A 17,710-nucleotide genomic window follows, 5' to 3' on the forward strand; every position below is an offset into this window, starting at 1 on the left:
CTGATGGGTGAAACATGTTTTATTGACTTCAAAATGTCTCAGGACCATCTTTTATATTTACCCTCAATGACTCGTTGTTGTTGCTGTTTGATCTCTCCAAAAGACAGACCCTTGGTGTCCTCTGATTCGTTGATCAGCCAAGGATTGGCTGTAACACCTCCACTGGCCCCTGCTCCTCCAGCCATTAATGTGGACCTGTGACATGACGGAACAAACAGGATTTAGCTCTCAAAGTGTTTGATGCATACTTAAAAAAAAAAAATAACCACCAAAATTGGGCTTCAGCATACAATTTCTGTCATTGCTATAAAGCGCAGAGTAACAACTGCTTCATTGCAGTGCAGCTGAAAGACTCAATGTAAACTACCATATGCGCTCCACATCTCCCAATCACCACATTTAGTGCACAACAATCATCACACCTAAATGACATTATCAATACGCTTGTTTTGGATTGAAGAATAAACATTTTTGCAACTTATGGCTGCTGGGAACAGGGTGAGATTGAAACAACAAAAGAGCAGCTGAATGGTGAAGTCGGAGATACTATACTTAACTTTCAGTCATAATTATGACAAAAACTCTTACTTTATTCCCCCAATGATTGCAAATTAGCAGGTAAGCTTGTGCAGCAGGAAAATGCAGCATTTTCATCTGTCACTGATCTTCAGTTCAGTTCAGACAACTTTATTCATCCCACAAGGGGCAATTCCTTGCTGCCCATTGTTAATTCATGCATACAGTCAGTCACAACATGAATAATAATCAATCAATCTGTCAAGAAAACATGTCTGTTTTTGGACTCCTCAGAGGATTTCACCCCGTCAAAGTGACAGACCAGACAGCTTTCTGCACTGTAAAATGCTGTAGTGTGGTTGAAAAGCTATTCTTCTAATAGTTTAAAGCTGTGTTTACGACCTCCACTCGTTGTGGCTGCCTTCTTGTGACGAGTTCAGGGTCTCTGCATGAGGCTTGATTTAATTGTGCCTACTGAGAGAAAGGCATGTGCTGGTCAAGTCACTTATAAACACATGTAGGATTATCGACGACATGAAATAATATTTCAGCCGTTCTACACGATACGGATGTGCGCAGAGACATATGACAAGTCAGCAGGATTCAACCTTTCATTCGTACAATCTAGGAAATGTTGCATTTGTTTCTTTTTTTTGAATTCTGTCTTTCTGCCAGAATTCACGCGTCTCTTGTGCGACAACTGCTTTCCGCTGCGTCTAAAGTGGCCAGAAACCGTGAGGCTATAGACAAAGTAGGCACGCCGAGATTGATACCATCACAGGCGTGTGTGAGCCAAGGAATTCACTCTAATCTCTTCAACATGTTTGATTAATATGAGAGTATGTGACACCGCTCCACTTCCTCTACGTCTATTGTGTGAAGTTCCAATTAACTAGTCAGCAGGGAGTGCCAAAATCAGTCAGGCACATCTCTTGGCAGCTACAAAGTACAGGCTTGCTACTTCGGGAGTCTGAGCATTAATGTGTCTGCCCGATTGACTTGGACAGCATTTACCAATCCGAAGAAAACTTAAAAAAGGTTATTGAATAATAGAGTAAAGTTGACTCATAGGAGCAACAAGTGAACTGAACTTAAAAAAAAAATAAAAATAGATATCATGTCCTTTGCATTTTAATCTGAAATAGAGCTGCTCAAAGTGTATTGTTTCAGGCTTAGATGAAAGTCCCCACAGTAAGTTTTATCCCCATTCATCTACCCAAACTTCTCACACAAAAAAAAAAGGAGCTTAGATTATCCGAGCATGGCCAATGAATCCACCCCCTCCCACACTCTGCCCTCCAGGACCACACAGTGGGAATGTGTCCTACCCACAAATCCAAATTACCCACCACATATCACCATTAAATGTAGGTCTCACTGAGCAAACTAAAAACCATATGACCACAGGACTGCAGTTTGCCAAGCTAATTTATTAGCGAATGTCATTTGAGACTTTTCTTTTTTTAACTGAGCCTTTTATGTAATTGGGTGTGTGGTCTGTAAGAAGATGAAAGCCTGTGTGAGGCACCACACTAAGTAGATCAATCCCGAAACCAGAGCTTGTGAAAGTTATCGGGCAGGGGCGATCTTCATCTCAAGGCATCAATTCAATTCAATTCAACTTTATTTATATAGCACCAAATACAACACAGTCAGCAAAAGTGCTTCCCTGCAGCACCCGATTCAACTGGTTGGGGTGAAAAACCACTCAAACCCTTTTTACTGCATGCCATTCTCGTCCCCTATGTCCTGTCTTCCTCTACTGCTTGGCTTTAATAGAGACAATGTACCAGCGCCACATGTTTTTTCATAAATCCTACTCATGCTGAAATTGAGTTATAAAAACTGAGCTTTCATGACAGAAGAACAAGACAGAGGTGCCAACTAAAAGCAATCAATTACACAGCACACGTGAGACGCCTAAGGAAGTTAACAACACAATTTCCTCTTTCTGTCCAAACAAATATCATCTGGGTCTTGCTAAGTCAAACATAACACAAAGTAATGACTACCTGTTTCCGAAAATTTGCAGAGCTGTCACACTGAAATCATATCACATGACTTAGCAGGAAATTCAGGATATAATTTGTTGAAAGCAGCTCTTTGTGCAGATGTTCAGCAGAGAATCAAAGTGTACAGTATCTTATATGTGCTCATCAAGACACACTTGCACAACTACGCGTGCGTTTCTGTGTCCAATCCAAGGGGTGCGGGTGCCAAATGTGTGATCAACAGAGCAAAGAGAGCAAATCCCTTAATAAAAAAGAATTAGTGATGAAGTTAAGCGCCCCGTCAATATGGCAGACAGACAGGCGGACTTCCTTCCGAGTGATAGCACAAGGAGAGGTCACGGCATATGGGTCACACCGGATATGCTAAGACTCTCACAGAAAGTTAGTGATTGGTGACATTTCATCAAAGCAGAGAACAGCGCCTATGACCTCGCTGTTCAAGAACATAGACCAGAAAATGAGGATTCATTATTTTTAATTGGGCTGCCCACGCTAGATAGTATTTCACAAAACAAAAGACTTCAGGGAGGAAGGTTACAAAATGAGAAATGACAGCTTGTGAGCAGGATGTCCCCCGATGTATCATGGGGTGATTGTTGCATTGGTGCTACACTAACTCACAATGACAGGTAGAAATACAAGGTGAACAAATATTCTCCGGTGGCTGACAAGTGAGGAGTTCATGCAGATTGCTGGGATGATTTAGAGCAAAGCTGCACAATAATCCCCCAAATTTTTGGACATAATACCACTGGTTTTTTTGTAGTTGGTACACCACTTTTGATCCAACAAATGCTTGATAACATCAGCAATGAATAAGTCCAAATTCTTCTATCTCACTTAAGGTTATCCATATGTCGTTACCTAGAGGGCTCCGGCTCTGTGATGTCTCCCTTGAAAGTGGCATTGAGCTGCTTCTCTCGAGTTAGCAGATCATCAATGAGGTTCTGCCTCCTGTCGGCTTCAGGCTGCATGCTGGTGGGGCCACGATAAGGTCATGCAAAAAGTCAACATTACTTTAACAACCTTTGTTAACAATCAAAACTGATGTTACTGGCATCTGTTTTGGAGTAAGACTGACCCCTTCAAACCCAGCTGCTGATGAAGCTGTGGTCAGAAGATTTCTATTTCAAAACACTAATGCCATCTAGAGGGACACAACTGTCAATGCAAGCAACACAGACCCTCAGGCCCAGAGATAGAGCAACTTTTATGATTTTGAAAACGTCAAACGTTTAATACGGACAATCAAAAGGTTAAATCTGTGATGGAGCGCAAATATTAAATTGATATATCAGAAGTATTAAGTAATTCATTTCGGCGTTAATAACAAAGTATATCCAATTGGAGTTAATTCAAATGACGTTCTTACTCCCATAACATATGAAACCAAAAATATATAAATTTGTATAAATCAGCTCACAGATTACAAACAATTAGGATTTGTTCACATGCTCCACCAGTCACCAGTTGCCCATGTGTGCTGCGGCTCCTTCAATATAATCACGGTCTCATGACTCCCACTACTTTGAACATTGTTAGAAGAAAGGCAGAATATAAAGGATACAGGCGCCGGGATGAGGATGCTCGCAACAAGCCCTCCCTGAGCTGGGCGATGTTCTGTTTGAGTTTCTGGAGGGATGCCCGGAGTGTCATGTTGATCTGAAACAACAGGACAGAAGTGCACAGTTGAGTACATCACAACAGTTGAGAACTACAATATAAATATCTTGTTGTGATTGTAAGGGGGGATGCAGCACTTTACCTTTGCAGGGTTTCCCCCTGTTCTCTGTTGCCTGTTCCGTTCATGAATGTTTTCTGCTATTTCCTGAGCCAGGCGACAAGTGGCATCGTAATTCTGTAGCCTGTTAAGACAATGAATGAAGTGACGATGTCACAATATTACATGAAGTTGCGACTGAAACCGATCGAAATCTAGAGGCCAAAGATCAATTCATAAACTTAGGGTAGCTCAACTTTCTTTATATCAGAGACATAATTTTAAAAAAAAACACAGGACGCATGCAGAGTTCAAACTTGGCCAAAGACTCTGTCGGTTGTCAATTTTCTTATGTTGTCACACGCAAGTGCTGGGCCATGTGACACCACCGAACCAGTTCAATCCAGTGAGTCTGGATATATGTCATTGTCCTCATCTGACCTTTATGTATGTTTGTGTGTAAGGAGGTTTTTACGTCAGTGTGTCTGCATTATTGAAAGTGCATGCATGTGTGTGCGTACGTGTGACATTTCCTGAAAAAGTTCAATTTGTGCACTGCTGTGTCTGGTAGAACTGAAACCTGAAAACCACAAGTGATTACAAATAAGAATGTAATGTTTTCTTTACAGATTTCAATTGTTATGCATTGTAATAAGTTGTCAATAACACTTGTCATATTTTCTAATATCTTGTAATTTAAGTAATTTTCATGTACATAATTAGTCACTCCTCCTCCACCTTTGTTCTTTTTATCTATACAATTAAATTCATGTCCATCCATTTCAAAGTCCATTCCTTTCTCAGCATTAGTCCATATTTCAGGTAATGCAATTATTTTGATGATGGTTTCATGAATTTACTTAATACTCTTTGATATCACTGTAGTTTGCATAGACTAAATGCTTCTACTGTTGAAATGAACCATTGACAATCTGTCATCCGTTATTACTTTGTTCATCTGTATAGTAACAGCAGATGTCATTGATATCATAGAAAAATTATTGGGGGAAAAAAGTGTCCCTCTTTGTTGTTGTTACAACACGTCTGTCTAAATAGACGAGTGTGGGTAAGGAATGCAATTAATGTATTTGAACCGACACTGTCTAGGGTAAAGTTTTAATGTGTAAACGACACATAAAAGTAAATTGATCATCGACATTTGGCCGATGCCTTTCCTGATGAGGGTTGAATCAAAACATATAAATTATATGGAGTACACCGAGCAAACTTTAGCATTGTTCTATTATTGTCAGTGGTAAAAATCACACCGACTGACGGTGAGACCAGGCTCGAGCTTCAAGAGGCTGAAGTTAGGTAACAACTCCTGATAATTCCGTGAATACATCATCGGTGATTCTGAATTCAATTGACACTTTGAACACCTGAGCTGCGTCATGAATAGTAAAGAACAATGCGTTAATGTTGGCTCATATAAACTATACGGAAGTGTTACTTTAATAATGTAATTTTTTTTTTTTTCTGTTTTTTCAGTCTATTCCTTCTACGGACCATCTGAGGAATAACGACCCATGTCTCGATCAAGTATATTACCGACACATAAACACATTGTGAAGCATTTGTCTCCATCCTCAGAGAGAACAACTAGCTGCTACTTTAGCTTACAGGATAAACAGCAGAAATCGGGCTAAAAACAACATCTGTCGCTGTCAATAAACGCACTGGGAACGTTCCTGTTAATCTTTCATATTATTACTCACCAGGGATCCTGAGACATTGTGATACAAGTTGGTTTTGTAGCTTAATTCTACTTATTTTGAAGCACTTTGCAGTAACCAGCAGCAAACTGCTTCTTGTTTGGGTGTGACGTCACGACGGCGCATGCCGAGGGCCATTTCACCCAAACAAACGCGGAGTGGTAAATCTCACGTTAATTCGAAGATAAAAAAAATGTTTTAACACTTACTGCTCCGTCATGCCCAGTTTTGTGTTTATTCTTTGATTTCTACACATGAATTTGTGCATTTGAGCTAATACTTGGAAAGAATGTATCTTTTTTGAATATATTAAAAGTTCATGCATCAAAGATTGACGCAGCAGCAGTGTGGGAAAAGTGGTTTGTTTACGTTCATACATGTTGGACCATCAGTGAATCTCTCATAAAAAAAGATATAAGTATGTGCAGCATGTAAAATCTGCCATTTCTTTCCTCTGGCTCTGAACTGCCAAAATGACATCCAGGTACAATTCCGGAGTGGGTCTGGCCTTATAATGGAAATGGAAATGCCCTTGTAGTCAAAGGCCTGCCTGTTCTGTATATACCCACCGGTAAGCATTGGTGTAACTATCCAAATTAAGTCAGTTCATTTCGCGAAGTGGAAGTGTGAAGAATTCTTGACCCAAACCATATATTTTTGAGGACACCCTGGACAGCAATGGCTGCTGAAAAAAAGGGCATTATATGTTTAATGCTCAATCAAGCCACCTTTATTTTTGCTACTTTGCCCTTTCATCTCTAAAGGTAATTACACTTTGTAAAAAAATAACAAAAAATATATATTTGACTATGGGGTTTCTCTTTGAAGCTGTGGTTAAAACTGCTAACTGGTATTAAAGGGGCTGTATGTATAACAAGGGTCAATACCCATCGAAATAGTGGCTGTCCTAATTCTCACAGTTACAGCTACACTATGGCTATGTCAAACTTTTTTTAATACACAATACAACATAGACATATAAGGTGGCTCTGTATGTACAGGTTGAATGACTGACTCTGAGTTGTTGGTGTCAAAATGTCAGTCCAATTTAAAAGTTCTATATAAGTACTGTAACATGAAAAACAGCTGAGAATTCCCAGAAAACATAAGTAGGCTCCAATCTAAATAAGTCCTCGGGTGGAGAAATGGAGGTCAGTCCTTGTGTTTCACAGAAAGGGTTGGATGTTGTCCTGTGCTTGTGTGAGATTTATTTTCTTGGCACTCTGATTTCTACCCACAGTCCCAAGGTATGCATGCTTTGGATGAAATTATAGAACAAACGATAACTCAAAGTGGTTAAAAAAAAAATCAAGAACACTTTAAACAGATGAGGTTATAATTATATAGTTTATTTTGGGTTAAGTGAAATTATCAGAAATGATTGTCAAGGGTGAAATTGCATCAGCCCACATCTTAGATATGTCAAGTTTCACACTACAATACCAGGCCACTGAATAGGCTACCACTCTGTCTGGATGAATTATGCATCTTCTTACAGGTATATATACAACTAATCATTCAGCCTTCTAATAAATATGGAAGCATGCAAGCGCGCCTTCTTCACTCAGAAAGGCTGCAGAGTTTGTTGTTCAACTCCATTATATGTGGTGCCCACATATGAGTTTTATGTTTCATAACCAAACAATGGTTGTGTTTAGAGGAAAACATATGAATGTTGTGTCAAATAATAGCGTTTTGAAGAATTCTTGGAAATGATGCCATTGGCATTTTGATACACACAAAGCAAATTTCAGAGAAAAAGCAACATCTGCCACAGAACAATTTCTGACCCATGAAAAGTGTATTCTTAATCGAATGTTGTTGTCAGAATGAAAATCTCACAAACATCTCAAAATTTCCGTCAATTGAAAAGGTACTTAACAATAATTTCTCCATGATATGAATAGATTTGAACATTTACATATATTGCAGTTACAAATGTTTTTCAGACAATTGATCAAATGAATAATGATTTATTTGAATTCAAATCAATTCAATTCAATTTTGACATTTTCCCATCGACATGTTTTGTTTTGACTATGCGGTGACTGCTGTCTCAACACACTTAACTTCTCAGAATCAGACACTGCATGCCGCCAAAGTTCAACTGGAAAATAAGTGGAACTTTACACTTCCATTGCTTGAATTACCATAAACAACCTGCACCCAACCCACATGACCAAAGCCTCAGGGTTTATAAAAGGCCCTGACCCTCCATGCAGCTGGCAACAACAGCCATCCAGCTTTTGAAGCAAAGAATGATTCAGATTTCGAGAATACCGGAGTTCTCCACTTGTGGAAACTTTAACTCTCTCACGTCTTCTGGCCAAGACCTGAGCTCAATGGCAAGAAGCAGATCCAGACAAAGATCTCAGTCCTGTTACAGCGCAGAGGAGAAGAATAATGGTGGGAAGACAGAAAAAGAGGAAACTTTCCTCCGACCACGCTCCAGGTAGGTGTTGATGTTGTTTATAGATTAATGTTCATACAAATATGCATACAATGAATAACATAAGGGCCTAAAATAACTTGGAATGAAATGCTCCCCAGGTCATTTTACAATTATGAGACATCAGACGGGTACTCTGACATGGGAAATATTTCAAAGTCGAATGAGGAAGGAAGCTCGCCACTCAAGTATCAAGTGACCAAAAAGGAGGAAAAACAAGAGAATGCATCTCCTGTTCCAATAACCTTTAAGAAGTCCAAGTCCAAACAAAACAAGCTTTCACTCACAAGGGATCTTAATGGTAGTCAAATCATGATTTTTTTTTTTTTTGTCGTCCGAATTGTTCAGGGGTAATATAATCGCCATCTAATATGTGTATGCATCTCTTCCTCAGGCAGTAGAGGAAGTCTGAAGTCAGTGTCCATGATGACCATCTCTGAATCAGACGACTGGGAAATTAGTTCAAACTCTGGGATGAAGTATGGGCAGTTTGTAGACTGGGAAAAGATCGATCCTGAGGCCGCGGAAAAATACCAACAGATCCTGAGCAGCGCTCACTACCAGATGAAAAAAATGGGCCGAGAAGGATTCTGGGCCATGCCGCACACACTGAGGGCCAAAGCTTACTGTCACATCATCCACAGCATCAACTCCAGGTTAAAAAGTTTACTATTGAATATCATATATATTCCATTTGTGTGTTATGCTATTAAAACAAGTATTTTTAGTTTTGATGAAAAAATTTTTTAGGACCACCGTGAATATTTCATTTAATTGTACCATGCCAAATGAATATGGTTGATGTTGAATCTGCAGCAGGACAGCCGCTCCAGACAGAGACATTTACTATGAACTGGCCAAGAAAATATTTGGAGAACAGAAAATCAGCAACCACCCAGTCCCAGAATATATGGAGGACGGCGAGATACCAAGGTAGTTTTATTTAAGAAAACATGTTCAAGTGTCAGAGACATTTGAATATTTGTGTATCAAGTGAGGTCCTCCTTTTTCTCTTTCAAATCCAGATACTGCCTCAACAAAGCAGGCCTGAATTCTGTCAGAAGGATCCTCCTTTGCCTCGGCAAATCCTTCCCAGACATGAACTTCTGCCCCATCCTACCTGCCCTGGTCTCCCTCCTCCTCCACTTCAGCCAGGATGAAGCTGAGTGTTTCTACAGTGTTTCTCGTCTGATCGGCTACAATGACCCCAACAAGCGTTACATCGACCAGACCTTCCTCACCTACCGTGCTTCCTGCATGACCTTTGGAGATCTTGCTAATAAGTGCTGCAGAGGCATCCGGAAGCTCATTGCCGGCTCCCACCAGAACCTGTTTGAGTTTTATTCTGACTGGATCATGTGGATATTTGCCGACCTGCCGTTCACGTACGCCATTAGGGTTCTGGATGTCTACTTGTTGGAGGGCTACAAGGTCCTCTACAGGTTTGTTGTTGCATTTTCCACTTCATTCATTCTTAATAAACAAGGAAGAAACGTCACTCAAAATGCATTTTATTGTTTTGCAGGGTGGCGCTGACTCTGCTCGGCCTTTACAAAGTGTCAGTGTCATCTCGAGTGGCGGACGTGGAGGACTTCAGGACGGACATGAAAAGATTTGTGCAGAATGTTGTCCGTCATTGCACAGCGGAGAAGCTCCTGGAGCGAGCCTTTATGATACCGATGGCTACACGGAGAGAGCTGAACCTCCTTTTCAACGCCAATAAGGACTCCCTCATGCAAAAAGGTGTCAGCATACACCAGAAAAGGTAGGTTCACTGACATGATCAAAGACACGTTCAACAATGCATGACATATAGCGAGGACATTTGATGCAATAAACTGCCAAACACCTTGAAAATACACTTTTTCATTTGAGGACTGGCATAATGAAATGATAATATAAGCATGTTGACTATGTTGTTCCAAGTGTTGTCGTTTCCTTTTAATTTTGTTTCTTAAATAATTGTTCCTCCTGATGTACGTACAGGCAGTCGGTGGAGACAGTCGACTTTGAGAACTTCAGCTCCAGTGTTGTCACGGGGACGGAGATGAGAGTGGTCTGGGCCTGGATACCTGAACGCTTCGCACTTTTCAGTCCCATTAGGTTGTTCAGTACAGCTGAACATGGAAGAAGCCTTGCTTCGTAAGTTACTTTTATCTAATACTGGAATCCCAGTGAAAAGCTTTAGTTTACAAACCGAGTTTAATATGTGTTACATATCTGCTGGGCTGTATTTTGTCAGATGCGTTCACTCAGTGTAGTAGTTTGTTTACTGTCAAATAAAGTAAAAGATAACATTTTTATGTAACAGAGAGCCGCAGCACTTCCAATGTTTTCACCATCATCAAGTTCACTCTGTTGGGTGTCACAGTTCACACACAACAAATTACATAACTTCCTATTTAGTACCTGCCAATAGATGGCAATTTTCTGAATTTATTTAGAATAAGTATCACTTGAAAGGTTTTATATTACCTTATATGTTTACCTTTCCCCTTAATGTGATAGAAAACATTATTTTACTCTCGGGAGATTTGAAGACTGTTCATTGTGCTACAAAAAAATAGAACCAAGCCTGAATCACATTTACATGACATTTAAAATCAACATTTATTTATCTTTCTTTTCTAACATATAGATTCTACTCAAATGTGGAGGGACATGAACCCGTGGTCTTGATAATAAAAACTTTGGACGAGGAGGTAAGAAAAGATTATAACGTGCCATATAGTGATAACTCATTGTTTACTCAGCGCTGAATGTAAAAAAATATATTTGTTATTTATGCTTTATTGCTATTCAGGTGTGTGGTGCTTTCCTGTCAACTGACTTGATAGAAAGAAGAAAACATGACTGCAATGAATGTACATACTTTGGAACCGGGGAGTGTTTTGTTTTCACTGTGAGTCATGTTTGAGTTTTATTCCTTCTTTTAATATGCTGACTGTGAATGGTTTTTTTTTAATTAACTTTATGTCAACTTTATCAATGGTTACATTGCATACATACATTGTATTGCACTTCCTCTGACACGGTCAGCCTTTGTGGAATGAGATATGCCATTACTCTTTCAGCTGCGCCCAAACATGGAGCGTTACCAGCAGACGGTGGTCAACATCATGACCCGAAGGCCTTCTCCACAGCAGAATCAATCCAGCATTGATGCATCCTCTCAGATTCTGAACAGTGGCAATACCCTTAGTGTTTCTGCCACAACTCTCACCTGTCCTGCCGGGACACCCCAGAATCCCAGCTACCTGACAGTCCCCTTCACTGCACCTTCAGATGAGCCCATGTCAGCAAAGGAGCCCAAGAGATATAAGGAGCAAGAAGCCTCCATGTTTATAGCAGGCAATGACGGTCAGCTTGTTATCGGTGCGTCACGTCACATATTGCCAGAAGAAATAATGTTTGACGTCAGTAGATTGTCGGCTGATCTCACAACAACGAGCAGTGCTGATGTACATCCTCTCTTGCAGGTGGTGATGGGGGCCACGCACTCTGCCTGCAGGCAGATCTGGAGGGTGGCTACACAGAGCCTTGTGGCACGTTCAAGAACATTCCTCTCTGCAAGGGTCATTTCAAGATTCAGTCTTTGGAAGTGTGGGGCATCCAGAACTCCATTTCCTTCTCTCACTGTTTTCCCTCCCAGTGAAATAAAATGAGAGCAACCTTGTAAATATGTGAATCAGTTTTCCATTATACTATTAAAGTGAATATAAATTTTCTGTGTATTTCAGATATATATTATATATATATTATATATATCTTTTTGCATGTTCATAGAACAGATTAAAGCATCAGAGTGACAATTCACTGAACCTATTAAATTTGGAGGGTATTTGAAGCTTATTATAGTCCATCTATTGAATATTATTGGCCACTTAAATAAGAATGTCTTTCTCATGGACGTTTTCAATAATTATGTAAATTAGACCCAAAAAAGACATCTTCTAATCACCAAAAGAAAGGTAGGACATATGTATGTGGTGCAAAAAAATGTACAATTATGAATTGGTGGGATAGATGCTCTGGGAGCACTGAGGCACTTCTTCATAAATTATATGAAAGAAATTGTATAATTTTTGATTATCCATGCTGCATATGACTGCATTGCAGAAACAAATTTTACAACTGTGAGGATTTACCTTCCTTAATGTGGTTGGACATGCATATACTGTCTCTACACATCACTTTGATGTCTGGCTATCTGCAATATTTTAATATGCAAATATGATGCAAACTTTATAATTATCAGTTGTTTGTCCTTTCAATGTATCAAAACAAACAGACACAGTTGTAGACAGTATTGAGTGAAATGAATGTGAGCAACTTTACTCTTATTAATAAAATGATCAATACATTACGCTACAATACAATTGGCTGTTGTTTTTCCTGCCACATCTGTGCTCCGGCAGTGGATTTTGGGCAAAGATAAAGACAAAAACTCCTTATCATGGGTTTTTGGTCGAATTAAGTTTTATTAAAAACATGCGCTGCGTTCATGTAATGATGGGACATTTGCTAATCACAGGGATAGTATTTTAACTAAAAAGATAGATAGATGGGGAAAAGAAACATCAATGGAAAAGAATACAGAAGATATTATTTCAGCAGTGCAGATACAGTTCTTTAGAGGAACAGCAACATAACTTCACAATTCATTCACGGGAGTTCCAGAACGTCGGAGTCAAATGTTACACGGTGAACGTGAAGGCATCACAGAGGGAACGCGTACATCCACCCCTCAGCGGTGTCGCCAGTTTAGCTCGCCGATGCGACCAGAAGCCTTTACAATGCACGGAGCGTGATTTAATAAGGGCTGCGCACAGAAAATACTGACAGCCGTCTCTTTTTGAGGACTATTAGAGAGGTGGGACTGATTGTTACACGCCCTACGGAGTCTTGTGCGACGTGTGCGGCTAATGCGGCAGTGTTAGCTTTAGCTAAAGCAGCTAGCGAGCGTTGTTTGTATCCGTGTGTCCTAGTTTAGCACATTTCTAACGCTCCTCCGGTTTAAAGCCCATAACTTGCACCGCAATGTCTCACACGGACGCCTCGGTTTCTGTGTTGGGACACGTAGTCCTAAATGCTAAATGCAGTTTCTTGCACAGGCATATGGAGGCGCAGATGTTGCGTCCATCTCTTAAGCACAGTGGCACTTTTGAATGCAGATGGAGCTCAACTATTGTCTGTCTGACAACTTTAAAGGTCTGGCAATGTTTGGTCTTCATCATCTTCTCCCTCGGTGGATAAGGCACGACTTGTTGGTGATTATGGTTAGACACTTGGCTGCTTAACGGAGCATTTTTAATAGTAAATTTAGATGATGCATATGACGAAAGTCAAAGATCTGCTTCGTGCATGTATGAGATTTATAACGGATGTCTTAACTGACACTGTTTACTGACATGTTGACACGAACCTTTATGTCGTGATCTGCTGTTGGTGGCTTGAAAAGTGCAGTACAATGTCACAATATGTCCAATCTCTGCATAAGCTCTGCCAAGAAATCAAAATACTGCGATACTAAAAAAGACAATCAGTCTGCCACATATAAATGAAACACTATTATGTTGAACTCCTCTTTATACACAACAACAGTTTGTTGGGAGTGTGTAATTGGTGTCCTGCTGTTGCCTCTATCAAAATGTGATTTTACAAATGTATCCCTCACTATCTGATGCTTCTGCAAAGCTAAATGGATTATACTAACAATTAAAAACAAGGCAGCCCCAAATTTTCAAGTTTGGGTTCCTGTCTCACCCTTTCGGCATTCCAAACATCATCTGGACAGTCAACTAGTCATCTGAACATCTACCACCAATTGAATGGTTCAGACTGATCATGTGAAGCAGGCTGTATACTAATTATTTGCTTGTGATTTTAATAATTCTTTGTGTTTGTTTGTGATTTGTGTTTTCTTAATAATAAATGATAGAGCATTATTTCCTGGTTTTAAGTTTTGTTTATGTGTTGTTTTTCAGTAGGATACAACCATGGGTCCAGAAATCACACCTGTCATTAAAACAGAATCCTCTGATGAAGGTATGTGTTTTGTTTTTGAATGCGCTTTCTTTGTTTTTTCTTTTGTTTGCTTCAACAGAGCATTTGTTGCATTTTCCAGTAAATGAAGGGAGGTTTCTCTTACAATTAAAATTGATGAGACCACTGATACCGGGGGATTAAATGTGCACACAGATAAGGTCAATAACTATGTATTTACAGTGACAAAGGACCACAAAGGTCTTTTTTGTGTGTCAAGTGAAAAAAAGTTAATAGTCTGTTTAGTCCGTCCTTTCAATCCACTATTAAAGTAATTCTGTTCAATGTGATTATTCCTCAGATCCAGACATCGTCATGGTGATGATGGGATCAGAGTCAGATTCCAAGGATGCGTTGACTCTCACTGAGCCCGAGAACTCCACTCGCCCTTCCCGCAAAATCTCAGACAAGTGTTTCCCCTGCTCTGACTGTGGCAAGGTGTTCAACAGGCCGTCAAAGCTGGAGCGACACAAGCCTGTCCACACGAGGAAGCCGAAGATTGTCTATCAGTGTCAGCACTGCGACAAGAGCTTCACGCAAGAGGAGAAGCTGATCCGACACCAGAACTGCCACAACAGGTCCAACCAGCACCCCTGCCCCGACTGTGGGAAAATTTTCAATCGGCCTTCCAAGTTGGAGAGGCATAAACGCACGCACTCGAAGAAACCCAAAGTGCTCCACCAGTGCTCATACTGCATGAAGACCTTCAGTAAACTCAACAAACTGGTCCGCCACAAGCGCATGCACACCGGCGAGAGGCCTTTCGTCTGCTCGGTCTGCGGGAAGGGATTCTCCGAAGCGGGTCACTGCAAAGCGCACGAAAAGACGCACGAGGAGCAGCCGGAAAAGCCCCACTGCTGCCCAGACTGCGGGATGTGTTTCTTCAAGGCCTCAGAGCTTCGCCGACACTTCCGCTCACACACAGGAGAGAAACCGTTCAAATGCTCCGTGTGCGAGAGCTGCTTCTCCCGCTCCGAGGGGCTGAAGAGACACATGAGGAGCCACACCGGGGAAAGGCCCTTCAAATGCCTCATCTGCGGGAAAGGGTTTTACTCCCGCCAGGACCTGAATATCCACGGCTTGACCCACTCTGGGGAGAAACCCCATCTTTGCCCCGTGTGTGGTAAAGGCTTCTCGCAGCTGGGCAACATGAAGGAGCATGAACAAAACGTTCATATTAAGTCGGAGAACTATATCTGCAATGACTGCGGGGCGAGCTTCACGCGGTACAAGTCGCTGACGAAGCATCAGCGGACGCACACGGGGGAAAGACCCTACCTGTGCCTCACCTGTGGTCGCAGGTTTTCATGGAGTCACTCGCTCAGCAGACACCGCAGGTCACACGCACACAGACAGATGTCCATGGAAACTGCTGAAGACCTGTTAGGTTTTGAAGGAGCCTCCGAGACGCCCAGCACTTAAAGTATATCTTGACAAAAGGAACATGCCATCCCATAACCAGATACCCCCCCCCCCCCCCCCCCCCCCCACCCCCACACACACACACACACACACACACTTTACCTGATTCCTTGCTTTTTAGATTGTAACAAAATTATCAGCCATACACTCAAGGTACAGAAGAGCCTTTTTCACTCTGCAATTTATTTATTTATTTATATATATTGTCAATAATGACAATAATGGTAAATGACAAAGCTTCAAAAATCAAACTGTGTGTAATGCTGAAATGTCTGAGCTCGCTACAGGACGTGAGTTTGCTCATGTCTTCCTGACAGGTTTGGATTGAGCCGAAGATGATCCCGTATTTGTGATTTTTGTGACAAAGCACTTGGCACAAACCTTAGAAGCCAAATAAGAAAGTTGCACTGCCAAAAAGCCTTTAAATTTTTGGGTTCTTAAAATTGTATTAGATGCCTAAAATAAATCATAATAGACCCTTTTCCTTTGACTTGCATCATTTTGATATTCTGCATTAATCTGTTCCTCTGCCTTTTACACATTAGAGTAAGTTAGAGCTCCTATTGGACAGACGGTGGGGTAATGCTGTTATTTTAAGATGAAGATAATCGAACAACACATTTTTCTGCCTAAAAGAAGCAGAAAACATCTTTTTTTCCTTTCCATGGAAGTATACTACGAAAGTGCTTCCGGTCATCCACCAATAAAGTGGCATTACGGTTGGAAAGCAGGTATTTGAAGCACCTCGTGCAGGAGCCATTCTTCTCTGGTTGGAATCATGTTGGTAGGAATCAAAAAAAAGATTTCCTAAAAACAATTACGTTGCAATTCCTTTTTTTATTGAGATGTACAGCATAAGTATGGTATACTTATTTAATCTGATTATGTCATTTCCTACATACTTTGGAATTTACTCACAGTAAATACATTTTGAAACCCCCATTGTATGTATTATAATTCAATGTGTATCACAGGCATTTTTAAGAAATGTGGTTCGATGTTCTTTGTTTTGTATAAGGTCTGATAGTGTGTCGCAAACAATCCTGCTACATGTTTTCTGCTTGTAAAAGTGAGTGTACAATAAAGATATAAGTGCAACGCCATGGCACACACGAGGATGAAGTGCATATACATTGTGTGGACATGCAGAGTCTTTATCCAAGTGAAAATGAACTAAACAAACTCAAAGCATTTAAGAAAAACTTACTTTGAATGGCATTTTTTTTTTCTTTTTTCTGTTTTTTATGCGGCTGACTTCAAATATTATGTAAAGCCATTGAACGCTAATACACTGATGTGATTTGGGTCCGAGCAGAGCTGGGTGAGACCCTAGTGGAATGCAAGAGATTCTTAGAATTTTACTTTCTTCTTCTACTGCATTGACTCCAGTATTTCTGACGGCCTCTACATGCTCAAACCATGAAAATTGTCACATAAGTCAGAAGATATGAACCATTTAGAATTTTATGGTCATTGCACTAGTGTCTGGCAAAATGGATCCATAGCGCCCCCTATGTTCTTTTCACGTTTGTAACATCTAAATGAGCAACTTGTTTAACACATTGCCCCTATGTACAAGAAATTAGGTAGACGTGCAGCACGTCAAGCCGCACTAAAATGTCACTGACACCCATAATCTAAACCCAACAGGAAGCCCGCCATTTTGCATTATGCGTGAAACACAATCCTGCAAGAGACCTGAAATCAGGCCAGCATATACAACAGACAACCTGATGAAAACATCAAAATGTAACTATAACCTTAAAGGACGTGAATGAATGTCCAATGTCTGATGGTTCGCCATGAAACAGGAAGTGATGTGTAACTCTGC

At 40.5% G+C, this 17,710-nt stretch overlaps 3 protein-coding genes across 4 annotated transcripts in view; 2 read left to right on the forward strand and 1 right to left on the reverse strand.

Moving 5' to 3' along the window:
- The window catches only part of stx8 (syntaxin 8), a 38,749-nt gene extending 32,651 nt beyond the window's left edge, over positions 1-6,098 (reverse strand). The window contains exons 1-5 of the mRNA XM_080464886.1: positions 5,967-6,098; positions 4,294-4,393; positions 4,096-4,190; positions 3,393-3,503; positions 62-195 (exon numbers count right to left, since the gene is read on the reverse strand). Coding sequence (XP_080321012.1) covers positions 62-195; positions 3,393-3,503; positions 4,096-4,190; positions 4,294-4,393; positions 5,967-5,983 — 457 coding nt within the window. The 5' untranslated portion in view covers positions 5,984-6,098. The remainder of the gene's footprint in view (positions 1-61; positions 196-3,392; positions 3,504-4,095; positions 4,191-4,293; positions 4,394-5,966) is intronic.
- A 2,095-nt stretch (positions 6,099-8,193) lies between these two features.
- Positions 8,194-12,145, forward strand: LOC308109234 (TBC1 domain family member 24-like). Its single transcript, XM_080462673.1, has 11 exons — positions 8,194-8,415; positions 8,514-8,713; positions 8,807-9,068; positions 9,229-9,345; positions 9,438-9,854; positions 9,938-10,177; positions 10,399-10,554; positions 11,051-11,114; positions 11,216-11,314; positions 11,487-11,787; positions 11,892-12,145. The coding sequence occupies exons 1-11, from the start codon at positions 8,222-8,224 to the stop codon at positions 12,065-12,067; spliced, it is 2,226 nt and encodes a 741-aa protein (XP_080318799.1). The 5' UTR covers positions 8,194-8,221; the 3' UTR covers positions 12,068-12,145.
- A 1,007-nt stretch (positions 12,146-13,152) lies between these two features.
- Positions 13,153-16,990, forward strand: LOC308110456 (uncharacterized protein). 2 transcript variants are annotated; one of them, XM_080464747.1, is made up of 3 exons: positions 13,153-13,285; positions 14,400-14,460; positions 14,759-16,990. In XM_080464747.1, the coding sequence occupies exons 2-3, from the start codon at positions 14,412-14,414 to the stop codon at positions 15,877-15,879; spliced, it is 1,170 nt and encodes a 389-aa protein (XP_080320873.1). In that variant the 5' UTR covers positions 13,153-13,285; positions 14,400-14,411; the 3' UTR covers positions 15,880-16,990. The 2 variants fall into 2 exon arrangements, with proteins under 2 accessions (XP_080320873.1, XP_080320874.1); XM_080464748.1 differs by having other exon boundaries at positions 13,193-13,285; positions 14,403-14,460.
- Positions 16,991-17,710: the final 720 nt, after the last annotated feature.

Source organism: Lipophrys pholis, assembly GCF_963383615.2.
Source record: "Lipophrys pholis genome assembly, chromosome: 5".
NCBI classification, from domain to species: Eukaryota; Metazoa; Chordata; class Actinopteri; order Blenniiformes; family Blenniidae; genus Lipophrys; species Lipophrys pholis.